A 17,852-nucleotide genomic window follows, 5' to 3' on the forward strand; every position below is an offset into this window, starting at 1 on the left:
TCTTTCACATTAGAACTGAAGAGCTTACAAGTGGGAGGGCGAGCTAGGGCACTCCACAGCACTGGGCTTACAAGCACATGCCCGTCTTTCTACCCTGGTCCTGGAGTTGAATCCAGGCCTTCCTGTATTAGCAGCATGGGCTTTTATTGCCTGGCTACCTCTCTCAATCCTGGTTTTATGTTTTAACTGGAAACAGGAACTAAAGCAGAGACCATGGAGAAGGACTACATTTGGGGGTCATAAAAAAAAAAAAAAAACTAAAGAAAGGAAAAGGATGTTTGGTAATTAAGTATCAATTGAAAAGTATTTTTTCTCTTTTAAGATATAATACATACTGAGTAATACTAAGAAGTCAAATTTTTAAAAATTTGAAACTCCACATGACACAAGGAAAAATTCTATGCTATGGAACTTTGTCTCATATACAAAACCATTTAAGATTTTGCTCAAGAAGCTAAAGAGATGCTCAGGGGTTAAGAGCATGGCTGCTCTTCCAGAGGACCCTGGTTCATTTCCCAGCACCCACATGGCAGCTTATAACTGCCTGTAACTCCAGTTTCAGGGGATCTGACACTTTCACATGGACATACATGTAGGCAAAAACATGAATGCACATGAAATAAAAATAAATAAACAATTTTTTAAGAAAAAGTTTTTTTTCAAAGGGTGGTGTAGTCGTGCATGCCTTTAAATCTCAGCACTCGGGAGGCTGAGGTAGGAGGATCTCTATGAGCCTGAAGTCAGCCTGGTCTACAAAGTGAGTTCTAGGCCAGTCAAGGCTACATTGTGAGACTTTATCTCAAAACAAAATAACAACAAAAAGATATTGCAAAGCGGGGAGCTGTAAAGATAGCTGAGTGGTTAAGAGCACCAGCTATTCTTCCAGAGGACCTGGGTCCAGTTTCCAGCACCTACATGGCAGCTCACAAATGCCTGTAACTCTACCTCCAGACGATCTGATATTTTTACACAGATACATATGCAGGCAAAATATCAATTCACATAAAATAAAATAAAGTAAAAAAAATACATCTTTAAAAAGATATTGTGTGAAATCACTTTAAGGCTCTGTAAGATACATACAAAACATAAGGGAATTTCCTGTTTAGTCTTGGGACCCATCCCCACGACAACTCATCACATAGACAAAGATGCCAAATCCCAAACGGAACGCAGAGCAGGACTCTGCGAAGCTCTGGTTCCAAGTATCAGCATATGCAGGTAATTATCATTCAAGTAAGGAAAAAAAACAAACCTGTGTGGCCACAGAGAAGGAACGAGAAGAGGGAGTCTAAAATGCCAGGGGACAGACACATCATTTGGTATTCATATGTGCTCAAAAACAGGAGAAGGAAATCCGCTGAGCATCTGACTACCGCGCGAAGCGAGTTCTAAATACCAAGTGTGAAATCCCAGTAACGTTTTTCACATGAATGTTATAGTAGAAACCCCTTCCTGTCTCCAAAAAATAATCCATTTTCACTATACCATTTTTAAAAAACAACTTCCACAGCACTGGCTTCTATTTGTAATGATCTAGAGTATTTTGGTATGAAAGGAACCTTAGCCCCGGAGGAACAGGATACATAGACCACCTAGCCGGGGAAGATTTCGTCTTATCATTTTAATTAAAATCTAATATATATGAAAAGGCAAATGCTATCACGCTATACAGATATTTAGTTCTCACGAAGTGAATATGCCCAGGGTCCAACCAACACCCAAGAGAAGAAACAGAAGGTGGCCAATCCTTCCCACACTCCCTCCCAAAAGGAACCACCATCCTAGAGTCTAAGAAACAAAAACAAAAACACAGCTGAATGTTGTGATCCACATCTTTAATCCAGGAGGCAGAGGCAGGAGGATCTCTGTGAGTTCCATAGGGAGACCCTGATTCATACAAAAGATAACAACAACTTCAAAAATCACACCATGACAGTGTCTCACTATGGAGCTGAGGCTAGCCTGTGACGTCACCTTGGCCTCCCAAGTGCTGGGATTATAGGTGTGTGCCATCACTCTTGACATCACCAGAATGCTAAGATCACAGATTAGTTTTGCTGGCAAGAAACCACCAATGTTACACATGCTGTTGTTCTGAGATAAGGTCTCATGTAGCCCAGGCTGGCTTGGAATGATGCAGCCCAGACTGCCATTAAACTCGGAACCCTTGGCCTTTGCCTCCCAGGCACCAGACCACAAACCTACACAGGCCCTGCACCTGAATGCACACTATTTTTCCCTCTCTTGTCTCATCCTTTGGAAGTCATCTCAGTTGTTAGCTGGAGTGACAGGAATGCATTTTCTCTTCTGTTTCCTCACCCCGACTCTTCAGCTGGACAATTCTCCAGTGTGCAGATGCTGCTATGAAAGCCATTTGCATGCACATCTTCCAGTACCCGGGACGCTCTCTTCCTGAGTGTGATATTAGCAGTAAAACTTACGGGCTGTGTGGGGAGACAGTGTCAAGCAGTTTTCCAAAGCAGCTGTGCCAGCTGATAGTCCCACCAGGGAGACGAGACAATGCCGATGGTCCCAATACCTACACTAACCTCAGCACTTCAGAGTGCAGGGCTTGGCTGGTATAACTCAGGTCAAGTCCCGGCTCTACGAAGTAAGAGGGCGGGGGGGGGGGGGGGGGGGGCGAGGGTGTTACAACTGCAGTAATATGGTTGGGATAGGTGCTGGGCATGATGTTTAACACCTGTGCTCACAGCATCCAGGAAGCTGAGGCAAGAGGATTGGTTGCTATAAGCTTGACAGTTTCTCTATAGAGAACAAGACCTTGTTTCAAAAAAAATAAAAAATAAAAATAATTGGTTTTAATTTGTATTTAGATTCAGTATTTTGGGTTTTTGTCTACTTGTTTAAATAAACATTTTAAAGTAATTTTCATAAAAAGACCACCTTGGTCAGGTTTCATAAATGTGGGTAACAAACAGTAGTCTGATTAAAAAAAAAAACAGAATGTAAATCAAATCGGCAAACTGCAGGTCTCCCTAACAACCCACCACTATTCAGGTACTTTCCTGTGCATATGATCACTGCCACATCCATGGCTCATTGCTTCTTCCAACTCTTCAGCCTCCTGCTCCACTGGCGGGCTACTGCCCCAGCAATGTACACCTAATGCCCCCATCCAATCCTTGAGCTGTAAGTGTAGGGGCTCTGTGGTGGTTTGAATGTAATTGGCCCCATAATCCCAAAGGGAGTAGCACAAATAGGAGGTGTAACTTTCTTGGAGTGGGTGTGGCCTTGTTAGAGGAAATGTGTCACAGTGGGGGCGGGCTCTGAGATTTCCTATGCTCAGGATACTGCCCAGCGTCTCAATCAGCTTCCTATTCCCTGCAAGATGAAGACTCCCAGCTATTCCTTCAGCACCCTGTCTGCTTGGGCACTGCCACGCTCCATGATGATAGCAGAGTGAACCTCTGAAACTGTAAGGCAGCTGGCCCCCGCTAAATGTTTTTCTTGTAAAAGCTGCTGTGGTCATGCTGTCTTTCCACCATAAAATCCCTAACTAGGACAGGCTCTGAATCTGAAGTGTCTGGCCATTAGTAGAGTGTGACCTTCCACAATGACTGTCCTTATTGACAGTCTAGGACTATTTTAACACAAAATAAGAAACTATTACAGAGACCCTTCGGCCTATTATTTGGGTTGAACTGATTTGAATTATTTTGCCATGTCTGATTCATGTAAAGAATTAAACATTATAAATTTGGTTGCAGTCTTTTATAGCCATAATATATATCCATTAATGGAATAAAACAGTTTGTGCATTATATGGTCTTTTCAAATAAATGAACACAGTACAAACACATAAACAATCATACTTTGTAGACCTTCATTTCAATATTAGAGGATTTGGCCCTTTATTACACAAAGTTCAAATTCTCTCATTTGAACAGACGTAAAGTACTACCTCATTGTACAGGGTAATTCACTCATTCCTCAGCTGCTTGCTGATGTCCACTGGGGCTTTTTCTAATTTTTCTGCCGTGACAATGGCATGCTCATCTCATTTGCTTTCTCTTTTGTGGCAGTTTTCCCCACAAGCCTCATTTACTTTTATCATTGAAGAAATAAAAATAAAATCCTGCCCCTACTCATTGCTTAAGGAAGAGCCAGGGGGAGAAGCAAGGTAACCAAGCCTTGGGGGAGGGGGCTTGCTAGCAGCAGTCTCCTTACCAGGCCTCACGTGGCCTCTCCCCTCCTCTCCTCCCTCTCACCTTCATTAGGGGCTTGTATTTTTTGAGTCAGACTCGGGTAGCCCAGCTAGCCTCAAACTCACTATGATCCCAGGCTAGCTTCAAATTCCTGATCTTTCTGCATTCACCTCCCAAGAACTGGGATTACAGGTATGTGTTACCTCCCCTGGATTGAGTGACACATTTCTACTGGCACCTGAATAATCCAGTTTAGAGTTCAGCAATGTCCAAAATAAAGGGCATTTCTTTCATTAAAGATATGGGATTCGGGTATTCCATTTCTTCCTTATGCTTCTAAGTTGCGCACGCACACACACACACTATTCATCTTTGTTACACCTATCCTTCTGGTAGCTGCTGCTGGCTGAGGTTTTAGCCTGCTGAGGACTAGAGCTGGGCTGCTGCACCTACTAGGCCAGCAAGTGCCCCACCCCAGCCCTCGCCTCCACTTTCGTAATTAAAATTAAACATTTTCACTTATAACAAATTAACGGCAGTAGATCGCATTATTTAGTAGACAATGTGACTAGATATTGGTTTTCTCACAGGACTAGAAAAAGAAAAAGATAACCAATGGAGTGGGGGCTGGACTATAAAGAAAGGATATATAGCAGGCATGATGGCACACACCTTTAATCCAAGTCCTTAGAAAGCAAAAGTGGACGGATCTCTGTAAATTCAAAGCCAACAGGGCTACACAGAGTAGCTTTGTCTTAAAAAGTATTAAAAAAAAATCAAAAGAAGGAAGGATGGAGGAAGGAAGGTGAAAGGGAGAAAGGAAGGAAGGAAATAGGGGGCTGTAGAGACTGCCACTCTTACAGAGGACCTGAATTTGGTTTTCATGTGGTAAATCACAAGTGTCTGTAGCTCTAGTTCCAGGAAATTTAATATCATCTTCTGGTCTCCAAAAGTAACAGGCACACATATAGTACATATAGATAGATACATTCAGGTAAATAATCATACATGTAAAATAAAATAATATCTTTTTAAAAAAGGAACTATACACAAGTGTAAGTCGTTTCATAAAAAAACTTGACTGAATAATGGCATACTCACCGGGCTACAACTAAAAACTGGTCAATCTGTCGATCCGTAAGTGGACTATTGGGATCCCAAACTTTAACTTCCAATTTTGATTGTTCCCTCTCATCTGGGTCTCCTGTCCAAAAACAAAGGAAAGGGATTGTTGTTTACACTGTGGCATATGGTTGTAGCTATGGTCACCAATGTGTTAGATGTTCAAATGTCAGGAAAGCAGTAATCACATCTAGGTGCATCCTTTGGTAGAAGGTGTGGAGATGGTGATACAAGCAAACCAACAACGTGGCATGCCATCAGCACCAGAACCACCACCACCAGCAGCAGCAGCAGCAGCAACATCAGCATCAGCAGCATCACCATCATCATCAACCCCAGGCACCAGCATCATCAGCACCAACATCAGCATCAGCAGCATCTCCTGAGACCCCAGGCCAGGTGTGGAGGTGCATGCCTATAATCCCACTTGCCGGCAGAGAAAGAAAAGGGATACAAGTTCCAGAGGAGCCAGGACAACACAAAGAGGCTCTATCTCAAACACAGAAAACTAATTGCAAGACTGTATAGCTTCCCACTTCTTTTTGTCACATAAAGTTGAAGAAACATAGATCCAGAAATGTGCTTACACAGCCAATCACTTCTTCAGTATATCCCTTACAAGCACCCAGGTCCTCCCATGTGGGAGGACCAATGATGCATTACACATCCTAGAAGCCCTTTCCTGGACAACTGGAATTATCTGCTTTCTATGTAAAATTCATCTTAGTTGTATCACCTGCCACATTTTTATGTTATATTTAAATCAGAAACACTCAAGGATACCATTTATCATCATTTCTGTTGAATATTGCTTGAAAAACTCTGGATGATATACTGGGATATGAATCAAAGGAATAATAAGTTACTAGAATAGCATCATAAATATGAATTTAAGAAGCTCAGTGGAGATTCCAAGGAAAATATAAGAAAAATAAGAAATATAAACAACATTGACAGTATATTTATATAATTATTAGAACTTCCAAAGGAAAGATGATTTGAATAAATAAATAGTGAAGTATTAAGTCTTTCTGATAGCATTTTTGTACAACTCTCTCATAGGATAAATTTATAAGAACTTACTTTTAGGAGCAGATAAATTATTTTATTAATCTACTAGTCAAATAGTAGTAAGCTAAGAAATAGGATTAACTCTGAATGGGATTCTAATATAGAGTGACAGTAAACCAAACAATGCTGAGCTCAGTTTGATCCCCAACACCACAAAAAGAAAGAGTTGATAAAAGTATAGAAATAGGGACTGGGGACATAGCTCGGTTGGTGACATGCTTGCTAACGTGCCTAAAACCCTGGGTTATATCCCCAGTACCACATACAACCAGGTCTGGTGGTTTGCCAGCTCCTGGGAGATAAAGAAGGCAAGAAGAGGCCAACTTAAGCTACACGAGACCCCATCTCAAAAAAATCAATATATTTGAAAGTTTAAGTCCTACTACCATATAAATAATAACTGGCACTGACCGGACACTTACAACATCCAAGAAGCCATTATAGAAGGTTTTCTCAAGCTAGACACTTGACAGCTGGGGCTGAATACATTCTGTGCTCTCCCATGTTTGGCAGCATCGGGGAACTTTATCTAAGGTGATCCTATGGAACATTGCCTATCTACCTCCTTCCCCCAAATGACAACAATGTTTATAACATTGCCCAATGTTCCCTAGGGGACAAACTTGTCCTCTTGTTGGGAATTGTTCTATGTGTCTGTAATGTATATCTGCTTATACTCAAATTTAAAGGTAGAATATTATTTAATGTGACCACGCTAGGAGGAAGGGCAGAGATCCAGCACCCCTCCACATCCATCTTCACGGTCCTGACATGAGATGTTGGTTTAAGTAGAGGGCCACAGCTAAGCACAGCTAAGCACTTTGACCAAGATGTGGCCCTGCCCATCACTAACTCGGCTCCAGTCTCTCCTACAAGGCTGTCAAACATGTTAAAACTGAGGCTGGGCATGTGGCACACACCATTACTCCCAGTACTGGGCAGACAGGGGCAGGTGGATCTCTGTGAGGCCCTGGCCAGCCCAGTCTACATAGTAAGTTCCAGGTCAGCCAGGGCTACACAGCAAGATTCTGCTCAACAAACAAAACCAAACTGTGAAGTCCTTTCCTGGATACTAGGGCTCCAAGCTGGCACTAGACTTCAGCTTTTTGCTGTTCCCAACATGAGATTCCTATCTAAGCCCACCTCCTTCTAACACAGCATTGAGAGACCTGCATTCTTCAAAGTTAGCCACTGCAAACGACACGGTTGAGCTGGGGCTGTAATACATCGGTGGAGAGCTTGTCTAGCATGTGTGAGGCCCCATGTTCAATCACCAGAGAAAGAGAGGGTAAGAGAAGAAAATAACAAGGTTTAGGGAACTTGTCCTTGGAGCGTTGAAATAAGTAAACAGGAGGGCCACAGCTGCCAGAAGGAGCTGGGCTGATCTTTATCTCCTTAAACCTCAGCCCCTGTCGGCCAATGAGATGGTGATTCTGGCAGAGTTTCAGTGGAACTGAAAATCGAATCCAAGGCGCAAGAGTGTTTTCCCTTTGGCAGAGTCAAGCTGTCCATGTGGTTCTTCCATAGTGGAGCAGTACAGCAGGTTCTGGGGCCACAGAATCAACCTCCTGGAGGCCTGCGCTGGACGAAGGTGCTCCTCTGGAACCCCTAGCTTCTCCTAGCTCACAGAGCACTGCAGGGAGCCTGCGGGGAAGGACACTGTCCTACACTATCTGCTGATAGTTTCCTATTTCATGACTAAAGGTGAGACAATCTTGTTTTAAAAACACATAACAAAATATGCACAAATTAATTGTTCAGCCTCAAAAGAAAAGCCTCCCATGAAGTTCACAGTCCACGGCTGAGGGGCACATCACCCACTCATCACAATGCCAAAGGCACAACCACATACTCTTTCTTTCTTTTTGTTTTTCTGAGACAGGGTTTATCTGTGTAGCCCTGACTGTCTTGGAACTCATTCTGTAGACCAAGCTGGCCTCGAACTCACAGAGAACCTCTTGCCTCTGCCTCCTAAGTGCTGTGATCAACGGCCACCACTGCCTGGCCCACATACTCTTTCTTTAAAGAGAAAGAAAGGTTAAGTCAGATGGGTTGATCTATTTCCCAAGGTTATAATTAGGACCTATTACCCACGTTTTACCCAAATCTGAGCATCCAGAGTCAATCTCAGTTTAACCGTTTAACAATTAAAAATATCATCTATAGAAAACTTCTTTCTTCAAATTCTGTTATAATACATTTAAATAATAATTTTAACTTTCCTACATGACCTATTTTTCCATGGAAAACTCACACTAGGTTTAGTGTGAATATTTAAATATTTAGTGAAATATTTAAAATCTAATCTTTACTTTCATTTTTCAAACTCATCATTCCAAATCTGAAGTGTTTGTTAAGGGACAGAGAGCCTTCTTAAGTGAATCCTCATACACCACAACCGGCTTCTGAGTCCATCAGGATGTGGATTCTGACAAGCTGCTGCAGCCACCTACCCAGGGTATTACTCCAGCTTCACTTCCCATTCCAATGCAGATTGTGATCTGGCCACTGGGCAAAAGCAACCCACTGAAGATTGTCAACAGGCTCAAAAGGCTCGAATTGCAGCCCAAAGATTCTCAAATATTCCTACTGTATATTTGTCCTGCAGCCAGGTACTTCACTGTCAACACTGCTGTGTGGTGACAATGTCTGCAGTTTGGTTCATACTTGTTGTCTGTTGATTTATTTTTCAAGACATGGTCTTGCTGTGTAATTCAGGATGAAACACACAACCCTCTTGCTTCAGCCTCACAAGTGCTGGATTTACAAGCATACACCCACACCAGACTCATGTTTCATGACTTTATACATCTGTTAGTGCTTAAGGTCCTTTCCCCTAGCAGACAGTAATCAGAAAGAAGGTTCTTGCCAGACAGTGGTGGCACACATCTTTAATTCCAGCACTCTGGAGGCAGAGGCAGGAGGATCTCTGTGAGTTCGAGGCCAGCCTGGTTTATGGAGCTAGTTCTAGGACAGCTAGGGCTACACAAATCAAAAAATCAAAAAAGAAAGGAAAGGAAGGAAGGAAGGAAGGAAGGAAGGAAGGAAGGAAGGAAGGAAGGAAGGAAAGAAGGAAGGAAGGAAGGAAGAAGAAAACAAAGGTCCTTTGGACCACGCATCCAGTTGACTGCTCAGTTACAGTGAGAAGAACACTGGGAAGATGCCATAGGTCCCAAGAAGAATCCAATAGACTTCTTCATTTTGCTATTTTTAAAATGTCATGTTAGGCCAGTGAGATGGCTCAGCAGATGAAGGCACATGTCTCAGTTAGGGTTTCTATTGCTGCAATGAAACACCACGACAAAGAGCAAGTTGGGGAGGAAAGGGTTTGTTTGGCTTACACTTCTGCATTGCTGTTCATCACTGAAGGAAGTCAGGACAAAAACTCAAACGGGGGTGGGGGCTGGAGAGATGGCTCAGAGGTTAAGAGCACTGACTACTCTTCTGGAGGTCCTGAGTTCAATTCCCAGTAAATCACATGGTGGCTCACAACCATCTATAATGAGATCTGGTGCCCTCTTTTGGCATACATAGAGACTGAACAATGTGTACATAATAAATAAACAAATCTTTAAAAAAAAAAAAAACTCAAACAGGGCAGGAACCTGGAGGCAGGAGCTGATGCTGAGGCCATGGAGGGGTGCTGCTTACTGGCTTATTTCCCATGGCTTGCTCAGCCTGCTTTCTTATAGAACCCAGCCCAGGAGTGGCACCACCCACAATGGACTGGGCCCTCCCTCATGATTGCTAATTGAGAAAAGGCCTTACAGTTGGATCTGAGGGAGGCATTTCCTTACCTGAGGCTCTTTCCTCTGATGAGTCCAGCTTGTGTCAAGCAGACACACAAAAGCACCCAGGACAGCACTTGCCTCCAAGCCTGACAACCTGAATTTGAACCCCAAGGATGTGCAAGGCAGAAGTTGTTCTCTGACTTCCGCACACAGATTTGGCATGTATACAAATGCACATACATGCAAACACACACTAAATAAAAATGCAACAAAAATTTTAAAGAGCAGTTTTCTTTAAAACAGTGGTTCTTAACCTTCCAAACGCTGCGACCCTTTAACAAAGTTCCTCATGTTGTGGTGACCCCCCCATCTTAAAATTATTTCATTGCTGCCTTTTGGTTATTGTTATGAATCATAATGTAAATATATGATATGCACTTGATCTTAGGAAACCTCTATGAAAGGGTCGCTAGACCCCTAAAATGGTTATGACCCACAGGTTGAGAACCACTTCTCTAAAATCTATAAATGTGGTGTTTTAAGTAAAAGATAGATAGAAATAAAGCCAACCATAGTAACTTTAAAAACAAGCCAAGCAAAAAGTACATCCCTCTACAAAGATTTGCTTCATTATGATCCTTCGAGGTAGAGGAGGCTCAGTGGTTAGGAACACTGCCTGTCCTTTCAGAGGATCCCAGTCAGTTCCCACTATCTATATTAAACAGCTCACAAAACCACCAGTAACTCCAGTTCCAGGGGACCCTATGCCTTCTCCTGGACCCCTCAGGCAACCACACACATGTGACACATACTCACATGATCCATGCATACACATAAAGATAAATCTAATAAAAGATTTTTTTAAAAGTTTATAACAGTGAACTTCTTGACTATACAGATCAGTCAAATTCTCACCAAACTGTAACTGCTTACTAGGTTCCACTGCCTGCTGAGCTAGGTAGCTTAAAGTCATTTACAAATCTCAAGACAGAGGTCTGGAAACAGAGCTCAGTTGGTAGAGTGTTGCCTAGTATACATCAGTTCCTGATCCTCCAGGGAGGGGTGGGGTTGGGGGATACAGAGAATCAGAGGGAAAATAGGAATGAATATGAATCACACATTAGATCAAAGTTCAACAACATTAACCAAGTTTTTTTTTTTTTTTTTTTTTTTTTTTTTTTTTTTTTTTTTTTTTTTTTTTTTTTTTTTTTTGTGAGTGTGTGTGTGTGTGTGTGTGTGTTTTTAAGACAGAGTCTATGTAGCCTTAGCTAGACTGGCCTGGAACTCACTTCTAGACCAGGCTACACTCAAACTAAGACAGATCAGCCTGCCTCTGCTCCCAAGTACTTAATGGCATGTGCCATCACACCCGGAACACACTATCAATCTAAAGCTTACAACAGCCAGAGCCTGAGAGATGGCTCAGTGAGTGATCTGCTTGCCGCACAAACGCAAGGATCTCACTTTGATCCCCAGAACCCACAGGAAAACAGGATTTGGGCACAGTAGTCCATGCCTGTGATGCGCACTGAGGAGGGTTGGGTGATCCCTGGCACCTGATGCCAGCCAGTCCAGTGAATTCAGCAGGCTCCAGCTCAGTGAAAGACCCTGACCCTACCTAATGCTGACCCCTGGCCTACTGCACTCCATATTCATATACATACATGTGTGGAACATACACACTCACACTCACACACATACATGTGTGGAACACACATAAACAAATCAAACAAACCACATCCATGAAAACAAACAAACGTGAAGTCATGAAGGGGTAAGCGAGCAAGTAGATTATTCTCGGATGCTTGCTATGTTTCTAAAATTGGAAGGCTCAAACTGTTGAACTCTCCACTACACTTCTTCCCCGAGATCAAGAACCTTCATGTTGTAAGACACCATTTCCCAGGACTTGAAGCCAAAGCACGCACCTTCTGGTAGCATGTCTGGAATGTCGGCCTGGTACTTTGGTCCCACTCTGATTTCCCCTTTGTCGGCTAATAATGTTTTCACTGAAGGGTCATACACCAATGAGTAGAAGAAGGTATCCTGAAAAAAAAAAAATGACAAAAACCACCTAAGTAAACTGAATACTTCTATGTTTTATAAAGCAATAAAATTAATATCACAGAAATGAAAATTATAACCTTAACTTCTGAATATATAAAATTTCATTTTAGTGAACAAATTAATAAATCTTCAAGAACATGGCAATACTGTCATCATGTACAATAGCACAGAATTATACAGAGCCAAAACAAATAACTTTAAGAAGAATATAAAATTCTACAAATTTGCTTTAATATAAAAGAAAGTCATTAACTACTCTAAATAGAGTTCTGAGAGGCTAGCAGGGAGGCTGAGGCAGACAGATATTTTCAGACAAGTCTGAGCTACACAGAAAAACCCTATTTCAAAAACAAAATGAAGCTGGAGCTTTGTGGCCCACATCCTTAGTCCCAGCACTCAGGGGACAGAGGCAGGTGGATCTCTGTGAGTTCCAGGCCAGCAGGGGGAACATAGTGAGACCGTCTAAGAGACAAAACCCCACATATTGACTAAATATACAAGAGTAGAACTTATATGTAGCTTTTAAAAAATATTTGTTTATCAGTGTTTGCCTACATGTATGTCTGTGCATCACATGCATACCTGGAGCCACAGAGCCCAGGAAGGGTACCAGATCCACTGGAAATGGAGTTCCAGAGGGTTGTACACTACCATGCAGGTGCTGAGAATTAAATCCAGGAATTTGCAAGAGCATTAAGTGCTCATAACCACTGAGCCATCTCCCATGCCCCCTTACATGTGGTTTGTCAATATCACTATACAAATCCCATTTAATTATTATTATAATTCTGTCATCCTCTTTTAAATTGTAATGCACAGTCATGTTATAGAGGTAGACACAGCATAACTAAACACACGATTACCACCAACCTACACATTAAGCATTTCATTGATTCCTTCAAAAGCCCAGCAGGCCCAAAAAGATGGCTCATAGGGTAAAGGTGTTTATAGCCCAAGGTTAACAACCTGAGTTTGATCCCTGGAACCCACATAAAAAGGTAAAAGGAAAGAAATATCTCCACCAAGCTGTCCTCTGACCTCCATATACATACAATGGCATCTGTGTCTGCCCCCCTCCCATCACATATATGTACATGTGGGCAGGCACACACATATAATAGATTAGTTTTTAAAAACAAACAAAAAGGCTCCAGTGCCCTAGAGTTAATAAGCACAGTGGTCTGGTTGCCTGTTCTTATGAAGTCTGCAGAGCCACCAGAGTGTGAGGCTTTTATTCAAAAACAGACCAAGGGATGAAGGAATGAGAACCAGGGATGAATATCCTCATCTACATCCTGGGCTGTATGTACTTCAGTAAGCCTCTCATTGGAACTGACAAAGAGATACCACTTTTGTTAACTCTGCCTTCAGCCAGGACAATGCAATTGCCAAATGCACTCCAGCTGATGCCATCTTGCCAGGATGGCACAATAACACTCAGGCACAAAGAAAATAGTGTTCAGGGTATGGCCTTCATGTGAAGTAATGGGGAGAAAGCACAAAGTGAAAGCAACTGCAAATTACCTCTTTATCAAGGTACGACAACACCGACTCTGTCTCATTCAGCAGGGCAACACTGCATTTCCCCCTGTTTAAAAGAAAAGACCACACGATGGGCATTGCATTCACAGTGATTGCTACACAGGCTAGGGATATCCAGACTTTCGGGGTTGATGAGGGTCTAGATGGCAGTGAGGGACGAACTGAAACTCTCCAGACCAGCTCTGCAGTCCTGGACTCGGGGAATCTGTACAATAAAGCTTCATTTATAGGCATTTACAGAGGCCAGTCAGCTCCAGCTGTGTTACCAGACAGCAAGTCATTACAACAGACACTTTAAAGGTGCTTCCTAATCATTCAATAAAAAAGGACTCAATGAAAGCTTCAGAGTAACAGTGAGATTCTCGACCTATAAAAGCACTGAGGTATCACACACAAAAGGTCTTCAGTCAATCCCCATACAGCCCAGCACATAAAATAATAGACTCAAGCGGTGACCTGCACGAACACTTGGAAATAATGGATTCACATAAGGATGTAACCGATTGCCTTTACAGGAATTGCTCTAAAGCAATTAGTTTGATATTTCTCTCTCTCTCTCTCTCTCTCTCTCTCTCTCTCTCTCTATCTCTCTCTCTCTTTTCCTTTTTTCATTTTTTTGAGACATTTCTCTGTGTTATCAGTCCTAGCTGTCCTGGAACACTCTCTGTAGGCCAAGCTGGACTCAAACTCAGGGATCCTCCTGCCTCTGCCTCCCTAGTGCTGGGATTAAAGATATGCACCACCACTACCCAGAAACAACTTAAAATTTTAAGAGACCATTTTCTAAGATCCTGGAAGAGGGGGTCTTTTTGTTTGCTTGTTTGTTTGTTTTTCAAAAATTCCCTAAAATTTGCTTGTTTGAACCAGAAACAGTAGCTCACACTTGTAATCCTAGCACTCTTAAAGCCTGAGCTTCTTGGTGCGTTCCAGACCTCTCTGGGTGTCTTGGTTTGAAAAGGAAATGTCCCCCACAGGCTTGGGCATCTGAATAGTGGGATCTCAGCTGGTGGCGCTGTTTGGGGAGGCTTAGATAGACAGCCTTGCTGTTGGGAACTCACCACTAGGGGCAGGCTTTCAGATCATATAGCTCCTTTCCGCTTCAGTTCCTTCTCCCTGTTTCCCCGTTTGCAATTGTGGATGAGAACTCTCAGCTTCCGGCCCCTGCTACCACACTTGCTGCTGGCTGCCCTGCCTCCCTGATGTGGACCCCATCCCTCTGGAGCCACAGCTCAAATACATTTTCTTCTGTAAGCGGCCGTGGTTGTGACGCTTTACCACAGCAACAATGCACCAGGCCGTTGTGTGGAGCCTGCCTCAGAAACAAAGGAAGAGAGGACAGAAAAGAATAGTAAGAATGGCGTATGTAGAAGCCACTTGCAGAGAAACTGAAAGTGAGCACAGAATGGGAATTAAGTACATGACTGCCTTGGAGGTAGGGTGTGTGTGTGTGTGTGTGTGTGTGTGTGTGTGTGTGTGTGTGTGATTTTAAAAAAATAAGGTAAAGCTAAAAGAAGGAATCCTAAGCAGGTAAACTGCACATGTACGTATAGATACTATAAATCATAGATCAGACAGACAGACAGACAGGACGGATACACACACAAAGCTGTAAATTCTATATCAGGTTTCTTGGACTTGGCACCTTGACTGACATTTGGGAATAGGTGAGTCTTTGTTGCTGGGCTAGGAGCAACTGAAACCTTTACTCCTGATGACAGCAGCACCCAATTATGACAAACAAAATTGTCAAGGACTATTAATGTTCTGTGTGGGGCTAGCCTTCATTGAGAGCCACCATTTTACAAGTTGGGGGGGTAATAAATCATGGTTTTAGTAACTGGATCTTGAGACCGATCATTTTAGAGTGCTTATACAAGTACAGAATGTGATTTTGGCTGGGCAGTGGTGGCACACACCTTTAATCCCAGCACTCAGAGGTAGAGGCAGGTGGACCTTTGTGAGTTCAAGACCAGCCTGGTCTACAGAGTGAGTTCCAAGACAGCCAGGGCTACGCAGAGAATATGATTTTGTAGGTTTTTAGATTATAAAAAATGGGGCAAAGAAGAGAAAAGTCTGGATGCTTCTATACTTCCAATCAAATACTTATTTTCTGTTGTGACACTTTAACAAATGTGAACAAGCAAAAACTTGGAAATCTGCAGATATAGCCCGACTGAAATAGTCCTTGCCTTTCATGAGCACTGTGTTTGGTCTCCAGCACTTCAGAAACCAGGAGTGGTGGTGCCTGCCTGGAGTCCCACCACTTGGGAGGTAAAAGCAGGATGACTGAAAGTTCAGAGTCATCCTTGGCTACCTAAGGAGTTCAAGGCTAGTCTGGGTGACACACACCATGTAAGAAGAACAACAACAACACCAGGAAGACACCTCAACACCCACTTGAGTAAGTGAATTCAAGAATTAAAAAGTCAAAAAAGGGTGAAGTCTGAATTTAATGTCAATGGATTTAGTAAATAAGAGGGAACAACTTGGTAAATAAGCCGTGTTTGGGGAAGTTCTCTGTGGCAGTGGCAGTGAAGAACACAGACTTGGTGACAAGGATGGAAGAAACTGCCAAAGAGGACTCTGAAGGAAAGCCCTCATCTTGGCTGCCGGGGATCCCTTTCATCAGAGGAACTGGAAGGATGTGAAGACAGTACTCTCCTGGTCAGACGACATCAGGGGAACAGCAGGGAAACCCAGACAGCAGCACATACAGCATGTCAGGACAGGGAACAATGCACAGAACAGACTGTGCTGCACCCAGACACAGATGGACAAAGCAGTCATCAGTACTTCGGGTCTGTGCGCATCAGCCTTGCTCATGGCTGTGCCCCTGACTGGAAGAGCCATAGCTGGTGCAGGACTATAAGGAAGCTGCATCTTCCAGACACGGTAGAACTGATGTATACACGAACTCTCAGAGACTCACAAGACCTGCACAGGTTCAAACCAGACACAATCCCAGCACTGAGAAAGGGGAGCAGACATGGGGTCCTGCCCTTAGCCAACTTTACAATTGCTGCCTGCTGGGAAAGAGAAAATCCAGTAACCATTTTTTCCAATAGAAAGTTGCTCAGCTTATCAACCACAATCCAGAGCAGACCCCATTCCCAAGAGGAGTTGGCCAACACAAAGCAGACTCCATGGGTTTTTATGTTTTGTTTTGTTTTGTCTGGCTGTTTATTTTGGGGTTTTTTTGGTGAACTTTTTTTTGTTTCATTGATTTTTTTGTTTGTCTGTTCTTATTTTTGTGTTCTTTGTTATTGCTTTTCCTGTTTATTTCTGAGAGAGAGAGGGAGAAAGAGGAAAAAACAAAATTGGGTGTGTAGGGAGATGGGGAGGATCTGGGAGGAGTTGGGAAAGAATATGATCAAAATATGTATGATCAAAATATATGAAAAGATTTTTTTAAAAAATTTTGAAAAGCATTCTAGGGACTGGAGATAAACCTGTACTAGAACACCTGCTTAGTATGCAGGAGGCTCTGCAAGGAATGGGGAAGGGAAGTCTGGAGTGGGAACTTCATTATGTAAGCTATGGCAGGGCTTCCTCTCTCACTGAATTTCCTTCAAGACAAGAATTTCCTCATTCTATGACAATCCTAAGAGCAGAACTAAGTGCACTAAGTAACTTCGTCATGCTAAAACTATTTTTATAGGAAAATACTATTGTTTAACTTAAACTTCATCTGAGTTTGAATAAGATGAGCCAGCATTCATTTTAATTTTCTAATCATAAAAGTAATTGAGTTTTGTTGAAATGCCAACATAATCAAATACTTAACAAAAGGAAGTTTTTCTTCATAGAATTTTCCCAACCACTTTACAAAGAAGGAAGTGGATAATTTTAGATCACCACCTACATACTGCTGCCTACCAATGGTTCTAGACAGCAGTGGAGGCCAGTCACACCCAAAAACAGAGGACCAAACAGCATGTGGTGGCTAAAATACTTGAATCCCACAGGCTCAAATACTTGAATCCCAGACATCAGGGAGTGGCGCTGGTTGAGAAGGATTAGGAGATGTGGCCTTGCTGGAAGAAGTGTGTCACCGAGAGTGGACTTTGAGGTATCAAAGACCCAAGCCAAGCCTGGGGTCTCATCTCTATCTCTCTGTTTCTGCTTCCTCCTCACCCTCCTCAATCTCTTT

At 42.7% G+C, this 17,852-nt stretch overlaps 1 protein-coding gene across 3 annotated transcripts in view; it reads right to left on the reverse strand.

Annotated features, from left to right (window-relative positions):
* The window catches only part of Mta3 (metastasis associated 1 family member 3), a 126,619-nt gene that overhangs the window by 62,822 nt on the left and 45,945 nt on the right, over positions 1-17,852 (reverse strand). For all 3 annotated transcript variants that reach the window (XM_038318725.1, XM_038318727.1, XM_038318726.1), the window contains exons 4-6: positions 13,685-13,748; positions 12,022-12,139; positions 5,271-5,373 (exon numbers count right to left, since the gene is read on the reverse strand). In XM_038318725.1, the coding sequence (XP_038174653.1) occupies positions 5,271-5,373; positions 12,022-12,139; positions 13,685-13,748 (285 nt within the window). The remainder of the gene's footprint in view (positions 1-5,270; positions 5,374-12,021; positions 12,140-13,684; positions 13,749-17,852) is intronic.

This window comes from Arvicola amphibius, chromosome 2 (assembly GCF_903992535.2).
Source record: "Arvicola amphibius chromosome 2, mArvAmp1.2, whole genome shotgun sequence".
In the NCBI taxonomy this organism is placed as follows: Eukaryota; Metazoa; Chordata; class Mammalia; order Rodentia; family Cricetidae; genus Arvicola; species Arvicola amphibius.